At 37.5% G+C, this 15,200-nt stretch overlaps 1 protein-coding gene across 1 annotated transcript in view; it reads right to left on the bottom strand.

Annotated features, from left to right (window-relative positions):
* Positions 1-1,162: 1,162 nt before the first annotated feature.
* LOC109044364 (alpha-tocopherol transfer protein) overlaps positions 1,163-15,200 on the bottom strand; it is a 29,065-nt gene continuing 15,027 nt past the window's right edge. Inside the window, exons 3-7 of the mRNA XM_072297934.1 lie at positions 9,837-9,987; positions 6,467-6,722; positions 4,887-4,997; positions 3,954-4,062; positions 1,163-2,400 (exon numbers count right to left, since the gene is read on the bottom strand). Coding sequence (XP_072154035.1) covers positions 2,249-2,400; positions 3,954-4,062; positions 4,887-4,997; positions 6,467-6,722; positions 9,837-9,987 — 779 coding nt within the window. The 3' untranslated portion in view covers positions 1,163-2,248. The remainder of the gene's footprint in view (positions 2,401-3,953; positions 4,063-4,886; positions 4,998-6,466; positions 6,723-9,836; positions 9,988-15,200) is intronic.

The raw sequence follows: 15,200 nt of genomic DNA, 5'->3' as shown, positions 1-15,200 counted from the left end.
GTAGTGATTCTTTTGTGGCCTAGTATCCAGTTTGAAGGCTCTTTTTTGGTCCAAATACTTATCTCTATTACATGGGTGGCTGTCTTTTTTTTCTTTTTCTTTGAGGGGGGGGGGGGAGGAGTCCTCTCCTCTTTCTGAAGTGAGTAGGAGCTGAAATTTACTCATCATCCGTCATAGTTGCGCAGTAAATTGCTGGCTAGATTTTAATATTCATTATTACTAGTGTTTTCATGACAGATTATTACACCGGATACGAAATGGAGCTTCCCTTCAAATGTGTTCTCCTTTTTCCAACATTTAAATAACATTTAAAACATTGTAGACTTTATAAAATATTAATTTTAAAACGTCCCACCCAAATGCACTTGCGGGTTGTATATCTGCGCGTCGCACACTTTTGATTCACTGCGCTGGTGTGCAATGCCATGCGGAGCGCCTTCGTCGTTTTGAGTATGCAATAGAGACATCACTGGAGCGGCAATAGTTGCATATGCATCGCGCTGACGGCGCTTTTTAAGTTCGTTCTCATCTAGCTTTCTATTCCATTTTCGAAAATTTTAGCGCAATATACTTTTACTTTTCTAAGTTAGAAATAAACTAGACCTACTTTACGACACTGAATCTATTTCAATCTTTTACTGAAGTGAACAGAGGACTTGTTCCTCTTCGAAAATGGATTAAAAATTTCGTGCCCTGAGTATGACGGTTTCGAATTTTAAAAATGTTTTCTTGAATTTACACTCCGAATTGGAAAATTTGTACCTACCGCGTCATTAATCTGGTTTGGTTTTGATACTTTACAGGGCAGGGTTCTTCTAAAATGTTCGTAGAATCTCGTCTATAACTAAATTTTGGTGGTGCTCGTAGTGGCTACTCAGGGATTTAGAACTTTTGGTGTCAATAACTCAAATTATCAGTGAGACGAAAAAAACTGATTTTGGAAAGAAGTATTGAACGGGTTTTAGTCCTCTATTTTTTAAATGCTCTCGAAAGGCCAATATTCGGTATATTTTTGAGCGGTGTCTGCACTGAATGACTCTAGAATGACCTCTCTTAAAAATGGTTTAGCGAATTCTTTATTTTTTCTTTCGCATTGAGACACATCTTGCCTGACTTTATGACAAATAATGACCATGGAAATTGAGGAACAAAAACAAAAAGGTTTATTGTTATAGATTTCCTTTATTTGAACAAGAGAGTTACATCAGGAATAATTGAAGCATTGGTTTGAGATACTTACACGCTTCTTTGTAAAACAATTAATCGATCGATCGATCTATATATATCGACCAGCTTCTCTGTATTTTTACAAAGAAGACAATAGTGTGGTATCCGATTGTAAAAAAGTCGGACTGCATGCCTGTATGCTCAGTATGCTAAAGTAAACAATATCTTAGGAGTAAATATTAACATAAATCCTATGATAACATGAGCGAGATCGTTTGTCAGATAATTTACCTTTTTGCACCTCAAACCGAAACGAAATAAATACATCACACCTTCATAATTATATTCATTCATCCTGAAGCCTACGAGTGCATCGCGGTTTTCAATCAATTCAAGCGAACAATCTCTCTTATAAAGCATGTTTGATCATGTAGGTGATATGTATCAAAGCGATGAACAGACACTTATATAAATGAAAAATACCTCTGATAGAATAGGTCAAGTTTAAAAAATAATTATACAGTTATTATACAAATTTTCTTAGATAAAAATTTACAGAAATGGGTACCTACACGCAGTGCTATTGCACGAATTGTGTCGTGCAGAAATGCGTATTAACGTCAAAGTATGATAAACATCTTTCTGATTCCGACGTACTGAAATTTACTGATGGGATTTAAGTACCGCGACAAAGATTTTATTCATAAAAAAATCAGGTTTCTACGACGATTCATTTCTACTGTTGTTCATCCATACCATAAAAACGAATTCGTCTAATCACAATTTGGCAAGGATTTTAACACAACAACCCCATCTACATAATATGTTTAGAATACACATTCCCGTTTACGCTTTACTAGAACTCAAACAAAACCACTAAATATCAAAGTTTTGATCGGTATGTATAGAAAAAGTAGTTTAGGAAACTTTCCTTTCCGCAAAAGAAATAGTGCATTTAAATGACTGGAGGAATAGAACATGAGATGGGGCTATTTTTCATAATTCAGTTGCTCACCTATTAAAAACGGTCAAGCTAAACTGACGACCCTTCACTCAGCGCTTACACACTCAAAATTGTTGCTTAATCTACACATAACTTTCTAAAGGAACCTTCAATGCCGAAAATTTCACTGGGGTCTTTTGCGTGACCGTGCCTCTTTGTTTCGTCAACCCTGAGTTTTTCCTCCTCTTTGAACCAGTTTGCATAGTGTTCCAGCTTTTTCAATGAGTTACCTGGAACAAAAAATTACATCGGTAAAGTAATTATGCTCCTGCGGCAAATTTCTAAAAAGAAAATTGAGCATCATAGAGAGATAGGCATTCTGTAACCAAATCTATGGTGAAACCAGTGAATGATTGCCCCGGAAATAGGTATCCAGTTTGGCTAACTGTAACCGAACATTCCACGTTCAACATTGCCCAAAACTTTCGGCTTATGGAATCCATTCTCATTTCATATTATAGGTCGACAAAAGGCTGTATGAACAGAAAGCAGAGTTCTTTTTGGTTTGACAGCCCGACATTTTGGGTTTGGGCGATACTGAATATCGAATGTTTGGTATGGATCGGCGCTTCGCAACCTCACAACTTATGTCTTTGCGTTGACTGACACCGATTTTTCATTGGATTTTTTTTTTTTTTTTTTTTTTTTTTTTTTTTTTTTTTTTTAATTTTCCCTCCTCTGTATTTTATTTCATACCTTGAAATACGGTTGGTAAAATAAGGTTCTATTGGTAATCTCATCATTCTGTCTCTGTAAAATTACCAATAATAGTGAGATGGCAAAGTTACCGATGGACCTTGGGAAAAACGCCAATAGTTTTTATCGACTGTGGTAGAATTACCGAGATAAAATGGTAAAGTTACCGGGGATTGATTACCAATAAAAGTGGCATTCTTACCTGAAAAAATCAGTAAAAATACCGGTTTTCAGGTAAGCTTACCAGTCTGTCTTTGTAACATTATACTAATAATTGATAAAAAAAAATGAGATGGTTAAGTTACCAACGGATCTCGGTAAAAACGGCGGCGGCGGAATAGAAACATCTTTCATATGCGTCATTCATGCGTTAATGAAAAATTGCAATTTATTGCAATTTTATCTCTATAAAATCGCGTTCGATAATATCGCGATTTTGTTGCAATTTATCGCGATTTTTCTCCCGATAATATTGCAATAAATCGCGACGTCGATAAAATCGCGATACATTCTCCAATTAAATCGCAATTTATCGCGATCACTGCTACTTGGGATACGGCTGAAACTAATATTTCTCAATACATTTTAGAGGATGATAAAAATTGCTTAAATGATCCTCCATTGTCCAATACGACTTTACCTCCAACTTTGATTATCATCATTCGGAGACATAAAATTCAATTTTTTACTTTTTAAAGTCTTACTTTGACACCGACGAAAAAGAATGTTCAGTGGTTACCAGATATTAATGGGTAGGTAGACGGATGAACCCCAGGAAATCTGGTAACCAATACAAGATTTCTGTCAGTGTTAATTATGTATGTGCATTTGGCTTAGCCAATTATGTGAATATGATAACCTTTGTCAAGAATTTACCACTGACAATGAGTACTAGATTTCCTATCGATCATAATCAGTAATCTGGTAACCACTATCATTCCTCTTTTCTGTGAAGGTCTAGGAAAAAAGCTTATGATTAAATTTCTGATGGAGCAATAAGTTTTGGCTGCGAAATTGCCTCAATTTTGTGTTTACATTGCTAAATTTCAATTTTGAGCGGTTGATTTTTTTCGTCGATTATCCTTACCGTGAAGCTGGTCCATGGACTGATCTTTGCCGCCAAAATCTGATGGTAAAAGTTCTTGTGGCACCACTTTGTAAAGTGACTCCCATTCAGAGGATGTGTGTATTTGAATCTGGAAGGGGTAAATCACAAAATTCATAAAACAATGATCATCGCACTATGAATAGACGGTATAAACAGGTGTATTTTATAATTTACACTTGTTACGTGCTCACCGTCATGCAAATTATGACAATGTAAAAGGCGTAAGAAAGATTGTTCTGCATTGTCCACCGCGAGGAGGTGGAGATAGGGAAAACGAGTGGAAAATATTAGTTCCGCCAAGGATAGTTTCGAACTATTTTGAGTTCGGTTCATCCGAGATTCGGACTGCATTTTGCAATTTGGAACTATAAATTCTGGGCCGGTTTGAAAAAAAACGTATGTGCCACTAGTTTCCCTATGCACATAAGTGTTTTTCAGATGAGTATGTATCGTCGGTGAAACTCCCAAACCACGTCCGCTCCTATTTTATTTGCTTAAAGGAGACAAAAATCAATATAATTCCTTGAAGTTTTTACAGAATCGTCTTCGCACTAATTAAGAAAAAAATCACGGCATTTCTTCCAGAATTGCTGTTGAGTAGTTTTCCATATAAAAAATAAAGTCAGAAAGGAAATCGGCAACGTCGCAAACTGAGATATGCGTGGTTTGGACGTTCCACCGTCAGTATGATTATAAAATAATCTTTATCCCAGCTTGCAAACTATTTTTTGCCAAAAATCGCACACAAAGCAATCCACCTTAATTTTCTTACTGGCATTCATGATTAAATTCATTCAGTTCCATATGTATGTATCTCCGTACCTCCTCCGTTTAACTTTCCACTTTTTACTTTCAAATTATGAAAAAATACGACCATTCATCAAATCACAAAGGAACGCAAAGAGTACCCACCAAATCATAAACTTCCTTCTTCATGATGGGTTTCACCATTGCAAGAATTTGATGAACCAAGGGAATTGCGTTGATAATATGGATTCCCTTGAGTTGCAAAGGCAAGGCATCCTGGAAAAATCAAAGAAATTTGAATCAGCTTTATACATCTCATAGACTCGCAAAAGCGCCCTCGTAAAGTCACATTGCTGCGTGATAGTGCTACTTGAGCAAGAGTAACTTGAACGCCTTCACTTTTTAGTGTATGCAACACGGACGTCCCTTGTGCACAAATAATTACATCAAGGCGTTACTATGAACATTGCACGTTGCACTACGAAACTTGCAATATACGTCTTGCTAAGGTATACGTTTCTCGAAATTAGTCGCCCATCTGACGCGGGATTTCCATTCCCGCATGAGACCCAGAAAGCATGGGTTTATATGTAAAAAGGGTTCACTTTGGAATGAAGGTACGGTACGCCCATACGTCAAAAGGCCGACGAATTCAAGGGTTTTAGGAAAACTAATCGACCTCTTAACTCAAGAAAGATCTAGTTTGGGTGTCCAAACGGTGTGTAATGGATATTTTCATTCAGCGTTCTTCCTCTTCTTAATTATGAATTTGTGGTAAATCGCATTCGGGCAATATTCTAATTTTCTGGCATTAGAAATTGGAGGACCACAACATTATCACCATGCACTGGAAAAAAAAACACATTGGGTCTAGAGTCCAGACTCTTGAAAATATTGACAAGAAAAATACTTTTGATTCAATCAGATTTAAGCTTAAATCAAGAACCCAGCCTCTTAATTTGAGCGGATTTCCTCTTGATTTAAGCGTAAATCTGATTGAATCAAGAGTATTTTTTCTTGTCGATGTTTTTGAGAGTCTGGACTCTAGATCCAATGTGTTTTTTTTTTCCAGTGTGGCATTGGAAAGTGATCGACATTCATGATTAAGCGTGGGAAAATTATCGTGCTCGTCAAATTCCGTTGCGTGGTTATGGTCGTTAGCTTGATGGAACGTCCGGGCCCAGTTCATTTAAAATATCTGTATCGCTCACAGGAAGAAAATTACAGCCCCTCATCATTCATTTTGAGCCAATACTCGATTAACGTGAAATCACCATCAACTAGACCAGAAGACTCGCATCTGATTATAAATAAGATTGTTGATTCGTCAATTTCAATTTTTTCTCTTTAGAAAAATGTTTTAAACTGCTTTCTTGTGAATGATTCGGGGTTTCCTTCAAAATAAAGGGAGTATTTTCAAACAATCTACACGTACCAATTCCTTTCTAAATTAATCGTTCACTATGCCCCTTCAATGTTTAACGATACAACTATTTCGACTTGTAGGCGCTATTCCTGCCTATTTAGTCGAGATGAGGGCAAACAGTGCTTCATTTCCTAGAAAAACAAAGCACAGTTTGCTTTCATTGAATAGAGTGAATATAAGCACACCGTGCTTACGGCATGATACCGTCGTATACTCAAGGATTGGTCGAATTGTTTGTCGTATATGTATTTCTATAACACTTATTCTGACTCTAATAATACACATTTAATCCACATGAAATTATAATAAAATTGTGTACCTGAACGTAGAGAATGCATTTCTTAACAACTGCTGGATGGAATCTCAAGAAATGACCTAACCCAAAACCGTTCATGTCAAAAAGTATCCGCCATCCTTTGTTGTTGTCAAGTACTTCGTGAGATGCGATATCAGACATTGCGAACATGTATTTACAACATTGTGCCAAATTGAATTTGCTAACGGTAAAATCTTTCAATGAGATTACTTCCAATTTGTGTCCTTCCACCGTTTTGCCCGCCAGAATATTCAAATGCCTGTTAACACACACAGGTACTTAATCAATGTCTTCTAAGTTCAAACTGGACACATAGAGAGGCTTCATAAATAATCACGGATTATTTCATTTTGATTATGCTTAGACATCGAATTAGATGAAAAAGAAGGAACCTAAATGAAGATGCATTCAAATGTACGTAAAAAAGCCACACAAATGGTGTCACTCTTGTAACTTTAGATGCCCATTTGACAAAGTACCTACCTAAGCGGGGCAAGTGTCAAAAGTCAAAACATCGAAAATGATTGGTCAGCATGGCATTATTAAAAGAGACGTATTGTAAAAATATGAGAAGAGATTATTTGTTCATTCCCAGTAGCGACAACTGTTTTATTTTAAAGAAAATTCTAAAAATTCATAAATTTTAGATTTAAAACATATTTTTCAAAATTATATTTTAAGAATCCCTTTCTGAGTATTTTTTCGAGTGAAATTCAGAAGCCTTAAAATTTAAGTGGGAAAATTGATAAAATAGGGTCTTAAAAAATCTCTTGACAGTTTACAACATTTAAAATGTTTGAAATAATATGCCGAAAGAATTCTTAAAAAAAAAAAAAAACCATATAGTAATGTTAGAGACTCTGTGGCGTAAATTCTCCTTCAAAAATACCCATAAAAGGTTCCCTGAAACATAAGTGCAGGGGCGGACTGGCCATGAGGGCGGGGAGGCGATCGCCCCCTAAGAAGAGGTGTGTGAAAAAACGGCCAAAAATGCCTCAAGACATTTTCGGATTTTGATCACTTGGGGTGATACAGTAGCTTCCGAGACGCCCAAAACCGGTCGCCGTTTTGCTTAGAAGCGCCGGGTTGCGACGTTACCATTTTTTAAAGTGGAAACCTTTAAAAATTCATATCTCCGCCGTATCTCAACCGATTTCAATGAACTTTTTTTTAAAATGTTCCTCTTAAATAGAGCTTTCTAGTGATGTATAGTTTTCTGTGGTTTACTTGGCTGTAAATGGCACTTACGCGGTTTTAGCAGTTTTTGATAGACACAAAAATTTAGTTTTTATTTTACCACGATCGTGGAATCGACGGAATCTAAACAAAAACCAGTCTAAATGAAAGTTCAAATTCTCACCTTTCTAACGAGCACAAGATCATCCCGGGGAAACGTTTAGTTTCCGAGATATGACCGCTCAAAGTTGGTCACATGCGCTTTTGCGCAATGTGAATGCGTCTTATCACTGCGTCATTCGCGAACTAGAGGTCCCTAATGTTCAATTTACGTTGAAATAATTACACAGAACAGTAAGGTGTACAACACGAGCCGTATTTTCACCTTCGGCTACCGATGTGTGACGTTGCCATTATTTGAAGTGAAAAATCTTAAAAATGCATAACTCCGCTGCATTTCAACCGATTTCAATGAACTTTTTTTTAAAATTTTCCTCTTAAATAGAGCTATCTAATGGCATATAGGTTTCTGAATTTTATTTAACTTGGGGAGGTACTTAGGTCGTTTATTTGGTTCTTTGTAGAGATTTTTCATACAAAAAATAGTGTTGCTATTTTTTTTCTTTCTTTTTTTCTTTTTTTCTCCCGCGGGTTGTGGGAGGGTTTGAAATGGCAAAATTTAAAAGAAAGAACTTTTAAAAAAGGGATTCTTTTAATCACTATCCTAACGTGTACAAATATTGAAAGCGACACTCTTATTGTACAAGAGTAGGTGGTGTTGCTAATTTACCAAGATGTTTGCATTATACTTTAAGCGATGGTGATCTTCCGATCTAGTTTGAATGTTAAAAAGATTCGGGGGAAATACAGACCCCCTTCCGAAAAAAAAAGAAAAAAAGAAGGAAAAAAAAATAGCAACACTATTTTTTGTATGAAAAATCTCTACAAAGAACCAAATAAACGACCTAAGTACCTCCCCAAGTTAAATAAAATTCAGAAACCTATATGCCATTAGATAGCTCTATTTAAGAGGAAAATTTTAAAAAAAAGTTCATTGAAATCGGTTGAAATGCAGCGGAGTTATGCATTTTTAAGATTTTTCACTTCAAATAATGGCAACGTCACACATCGGTAGCCGAAGGTGAAAATACGGCTCGTGTTGTACACCTTACTGTTCTGTGTAATTATTTCAACGTAAATTGAACATTAGGGACCTCTAGTTCGCGAATGACGCAGTGATAAGACGCATTCACATTGCGCAAAAGCGCATGTGACCAACTTTGAGCGGTCATATCTCGGAAACTAAACGTTTCCCCGGGATGATCTTGTGCTCGTTAGAAAGGTGAGAATTTGAACTTTCATTTAGACTGGTTTTTGTTTAGATTCCGTCGATTCCACGATCGTGGTAAAATAAAAACTAAATTTTTGTGTCTATCAAAAACTGCTAAAACCGCGTAAGTGCCATTTACAGCCAAGTAAACCACAGAAAACTATACATCACTAGAAAGCTCTATTTAAGAGGAACATTTTAAAAAAAAGTTCATTGAAATCGGTTGAGATACGGCGGAGATATGAATTTTTAAAGGTTTCCACTTTAAAAAATGGTAACGTCGCAACCCGGCGCTTCTAAGCAAAACGGCGACCGGTTTTGGGCGTCTCGGAAGCTACTGTATCACCCCAAGTGATCAAAATTCGAAAATGTCTTGAGGCATTTTTGGCCGTTTTTTCACACACCTCTTTGCCGCAGAGGTCCCGAAGGGGCCCCCGCGGCGAATTTTTTCGAGTCATCGTTTTTTCCTCGTAATTTTGTAATTTTCTTATTCTTTTCAATCACCAAAAGGCCCCGAATTCCTTGAAAATTTGTCTCTAAGAGACATGGAAGGTCGCCAAAAGCATTTGTGATGAAGCGACCCCCGATGAATCCTGAGAATGGGTCATTTTGAAGTTCAAGTACTGTAGAATCAAACTCCAATAATGCCTACGTGTTTAAAAAGTGTGAAATTTTCAAAATTTACCGGGGGAGGGCCCCCGGCACTTCCTAGAGGGGCCCCCGAACGACAAGAGGGGCCCTTACATTTAGGTCTCCTCCTAACTTTTCGACTACCAGTCGGCCCCTGCATAAGTATTAACAGGTTTTGTTAGTAAAAGGATAAAGTTGAGTCAAAATGAGGGTGAAAAAACCCCTGAATATACTTACAGATAGTCCGCGATGTTCCTGAACTCATCGACCGTTCGATTTGAGAAAAAGTCAGGTGCATGCGTCCGAATTGTGTAGTGACATTCCAGGAACTTTTTGGTCCTCTCTGTGCTTTGCTGGTTGACATTGAAAAAAACTAGAAGTTGTCGATCTGGAACAATAACAAATAAGCCCATTGATACACGAAAAGTTCGATATTTCATCAAGGAAAGGAGATTGTGCTAAATCGGTCATACAGATACTCAAAGACTTAGCAAAGGAAATTTCTTCCACTCTAAGGGGCCGTCCAAAATTTTGACTGCTCCACAAAAAATAAATCGGACCTCCGTGGCTCATTTTCTTAGAACATATGTATGTACCAATAAGTCTCCCAATGTAGATACCTTTATGGGAAAGCCTGAAATATTAGTTCCATTAAGGGTGATACCACCTAATCACGTCAGGTGGTTCTCCGATTTTGTCTTCCCTCCCCTCGTAGTTTTACACTTAATATCACGGAAAATTGAAAATATGCGCACCTAATTTACATAAAAGAGACAAATACAGGAAGATTTGAACCTAGCTTCATGGGTAGGAATAAAATCACATTAAGAACGAACCGAAGGTAAAGGATTTAAAGTTCAGTGGCGGGGCGTGAACGATCGATTATCAATATTTCTCCATTTGAGGCTATGGTAAAGAATCGATCATTAAGGTCTTCGCTGCGCACACCCTGACTATCGGTCCTTTTCCATCGGTTTAAATGACATAGATTAATCGATTTATCGCAAAGCCCGACACGCCACTGTTTAAAGTTCTATTCCTCCAAAAGACATACGTTATGATCAATTATGAAATTCAGCGCCGATTTTCACATTTAAAATATTTTTGCTCGACTTTGAATTTTTGACCAGAGAAAATGAGCGCGTTAAGTTCACAACTAATCCTAAATCATTTTCCCAAAACGTGATTTGGATCTTTCCTATTTTAATTTGGCACGATTTTAAATTTAACGATCGCATTAAAAAATATACTACCTCAATTAGTTATTGCAACAATCATTGCAACCTACAAAAAAAAGGAATGATGGTTGAGGTGTTGTCTAGTTGAGCCGACAATTCCTCAAACTTAACTCCCAGTTCAAAGAAATTCTCTGGCACTTAACTGTGCGTAACGTATTCATCATTCATAATTATCAAAGTTGGAAATAAGTGCTCCTGTCCAAAACGGGATGTCCCGAAAGTAACGTTTGCAACGCACATTTATGTGCATCGCTTAAACATCTGAGATATTTTGTCTTTGGATGACGGTGAATGTATGGGTAGGTTAGCCACTTTGACCTGGAACCAGCAGACTCACGACAGAATGTTGCAATCGAAATTAACTGTCGGTTGTACAGCTCTAGCCGCAGAATTTCTGTGTGGGGCCAGCGATTCAACCTGACTAAACCGTAGAATGTCCCAGACCCACGTCTTTCAGCAAAAAATTCAATTTTCGGAAATATTTGTTGTATATCGAAATAATTAGGGAAATATTCGAGTTTTGCAGCAAAAAGGACATGAGAAGTGCCCCAAGTCTTCTAACAAAAAATGTTTACCCTTCTTTTTAGACATTAAATAATCGGTTTAGGTTTATTTAAAGTTAAATGGTCGCATTTTAAATATAGGTCGTCTGGCCAAAAAATAGGGGGAAAAACAGGAAAAAATCGCCGCTAGAGTAAGGGCATAATCCTCAAATAGTTTAAGTTGTAACTTGTCAGTGGAATACCATGTATTTCTTGTCTTGAATCCAATAATCGTGGACGGGTTCCCAGACTAAAGAACATGGCTCCACTCCAAAGTTTCAAAAGTTTAAAGGATTCAAGTTTTCACAAGAGTATGGCTGAAATCAATTTCCAACATTTTGTTGAACTTTGCGTGTAACTAGAGGCAAAATCAGTGAAATTTTCCTTGAGAAGCGCCCGACAGTTTCATAATGAAAATTGAAAGTGCATGCGTGAATGTACGAGGGGACGTATGTTCTAAGTTTGAAATGTTGTAACGTTCTTTTACCTGGGAAATGACAAGACCTCCTTGATTTGTTTCTCCATAATACCCATACCAGTTCTCTAAAAAACTACATTTTTTCCGGGGAATGAAGTGCTTGAATTTTGTAAAAAAATTGTGGTACGATGGAATTTTAGGGAAATTTTTCCAGACCAAGTGTTAAAAAATATGTAGGGAGCAACTTAAGTTTTTTCTAACATTATGGCACCCGCACAAAAGTGCAGGTTTGTTTTAATATCACGCATTGTAGTCTACATGCATGTTGCGCGTTACTGGTCATAATAGTCGTAGTAGTGCCATACTCTAAATGACAGATCTTAGATCCAGAGGGACGTGTGCACTCAAAATGCACTAAATTACTGTCTTCAATATTAAGTAATTTGCACCTAAAATTAAGAAAAATTTCATATAATCACAGTCATAATACCTTCAAAAGTGTTCATGATTGAGGTAATACGAGTATGAGGCAATTTAAAAACTGTGTGGGCTCCATTGTCCTCATTCCGCGTTACATCTTAGAGACTTTAACGATAGACTAGCAAAGTTAATGGATTTACTTCTGCGGGCTAATAGTCAAATCAAGCGTCTTGCCGCATGCTTAAACATCTAACAAATTATTTCACGTTAAATTGTAGGAATATGATTTTTTCCTGATTTTTCAACCGGAAAATAACCAAAGACATGGATTAGATCTTATATTAAATGTCCTACTATATTATGATACTTTCAAGAAGTTTTAGCTCTGAGCGCGCGACTATTTCAAGATAGCTTAGTTTCCCGTAAAATACAGATTATTTGAAAGTTTGAAGGGGAAATGCATACGATTTTGAACTGCCTCATTTTAGAGGAATAATTGGTATTTTCATCAATTTTCTCACGAAGTGTTGACAAATTCAATCCTTAGGGGGAAAAAACTTGGTAGGTTTTCAAAATTTAACAGTTGACCTAAGCACAAACTGCCAAATTTGACTATGTGTGTAACATCTGTGCAAATATCTCGCGACAGAGTGCTAATTCAAAATTCAAGATGTAAAATTTACTCTTTTTTCCTTGTACAAAAAGTTTGCCATGACAGATTACTGAATTTCGAATTGAATTAGCCACTAGGTAGATGACTTATGAGTGAATGATAGCATTGATGAAATCGCCGCATTCCAACGAAGCGATTTCGCGATTGCCCCATCGACGTAAACAGAAAGCCGGCAACGGGGGAAAGACACAGATTCTAGGTGAATGGTTGGGGGCTGAGGTTGCCGTGATGGGGGGGGGGGGAGAAGGGGGGCTCGGCCGAGAACGGGCCACGGGTTGATTCTAGTGGTCAATGGATAAGGTACACCACACAACGGTTGAGACACAAACAGGTTTGTCGGAGCGTCCACGTCAATAAAAAACGACGCGCGCGCGCGCGCCGCGCAGCAGTCTGGTGCTCCCAAAACTGACGTTATGATAATGGAAGATAATTAACGCCTTTTTATGGCATTGCAACCGGTGGATTTTTCATTGTGCGCGGCGCACGGTGCTTAGACGGCGAGGCTTCTGATCTCCTCCACTACAGGGCGGCAGGAGCCCCCCCCCCCCCCCCCCCCCCCATCGGCAATAAAGTGAAATGGTAATAAGGGAGGAAAGTGTGAAGGTTTTGAAATTAGCAGTGAAAAAAACAAGGAGGAAAAACGGGAAATTTTAAATTTTTATTGTTTCCTACTGAAAATGACTCAGTTTTGAGTCGGAACGTCTCGGATTTCATTAATTGTGTATTTTTAGCCTTGTTTCCCGTTTTTCCTCCTTGTTTTTTCCACTGTTATCATGGTTTTGAAATTATGGTGTGATTCTTTGAAAAGAGGTGAAATGGTCGATGAGACTTCACGTGTGGATTTCAAGGAATTCCTACAAAATACTTCGCATAATTTTAGTAGCTTCGGCGAAGAAATTTTCATTTTCCACCGCGGTGTGGGAGGGAGAAAAATTGAAATATTTTAAATACTGACGCATATATTTCATGAAACGATGAATAAGCGTGATTTTAATGGCATTAGTCAATTGCCGTTACGGCTAAATTGTGGCGTTGGAAAATTTTTTGACATTCTCTTTAATTTTCCTCGTAAATTTTTTTTTTTAAAAAAAAATGACATCTGGAAAATTGTAATTTCATCAATTTTTCGGCAAGAACAGCTCAACGCTGCTCCTGAGACGACTTGATTTTTCAACCTAATCCGGAGGAGGCCCACTGGATCCCCTTTTAAAGCTAGAAATATTCTCTGAACCCTCCTTTGGAACTAGGGATGTTACCAAACTGCAAGCAGACCCCCATTGGTGGAGTTTTTTTTGAGTCTCCCAGCTCCGTTGATGTGGTACCCTTTTCCTCCCCCTCCCCTCCACCCTCACGACCAGTTCCTGGTCCCGCCTAACTATAAAGGTGGGTAAAAAACTCACGAGTCGATTTAGAATTTATTGAAATTTTTCATGGCTTGTGGGAGAGCATTGAAACAAAACATACGTAAAAGATGTTCAGACGCATGATAGTTTTGTTCATTTTCCCTTTCACTCAAGATTATCTTACACAGAAAAAAAATACCGCGTCTTTATCCGGAACAGGAAAATAATAAGAGGGAAAAAATTACCGTTTACCTACTTTTTGCGGTGGATTTTTCCCCTCCAGTTATCCACTTGTCCTTTTTTTGCGACGATTCAGAATTTAACTATCTTTCCTGCTTGCTTTGTATGACTCCGTGGTTCCCACAAGTACAACCCACGCATGCATCAAATTACGGACGACGTATTCAAGCAAAATTGCAAGATCAAGGTTAATCTGTCTGTAGTATTCGTTTAAAAGGTTATTGACTGTTACCCCAGAATATTGGTTAACTAAAGAGATCTTTGGTTCTTGATATTCTGTCGAGATTCTTCATACTCGTATTCTTACGCATATTGCTGGTCGTTTTACCTACGTCAAAACCATGAACATTTGATTTCAGAATATCAAGTTACATTATTAAAGGGATTACTCGCTAGAATTTTAATATGCGTTATTATAATTTAAATTGTAAATTGTACGAGTGCCACTTTTACCATGACTTCATCTGCGGCTAATTTTTAAAATTTCAATGATAGCGGCACCCATAAAAAGATGATACCAGAGGAAAAAGTTGAATCTTCAATGCGCATCCCAGCCCTGCTTTTGATGAAAATGTATGAGAACATTCATTTAAAGATTCTTTATGCTAGCTTGTGTAAAGTCGAGCTGAGTTTGGCCCGGTATAGTGCCTAGCTTCTGACTGAATGAAACAGATCAAAATAATCGACTGGGTATGCAGGTATGGGATACTTAAATAATTTCTCCATT

The sequence above is a fragment of the Bemisia tabaci genome, chromosome 3 (genome assembly GCF_918797505.1).
Source record: "Bemisia tabaci chromosome 3, PGI_BMITA_v3".
NCBI lineage: Eukaryota > Metazoa > Arthropoda > Insecta > Hemiptera > Aleyrodidae > Bemisia > Bemisia tabaci.
Note: the sequence above shows the minus strand (reverse complement) of the source record. Positions and strands in the feature narration are given on the sequence as shown.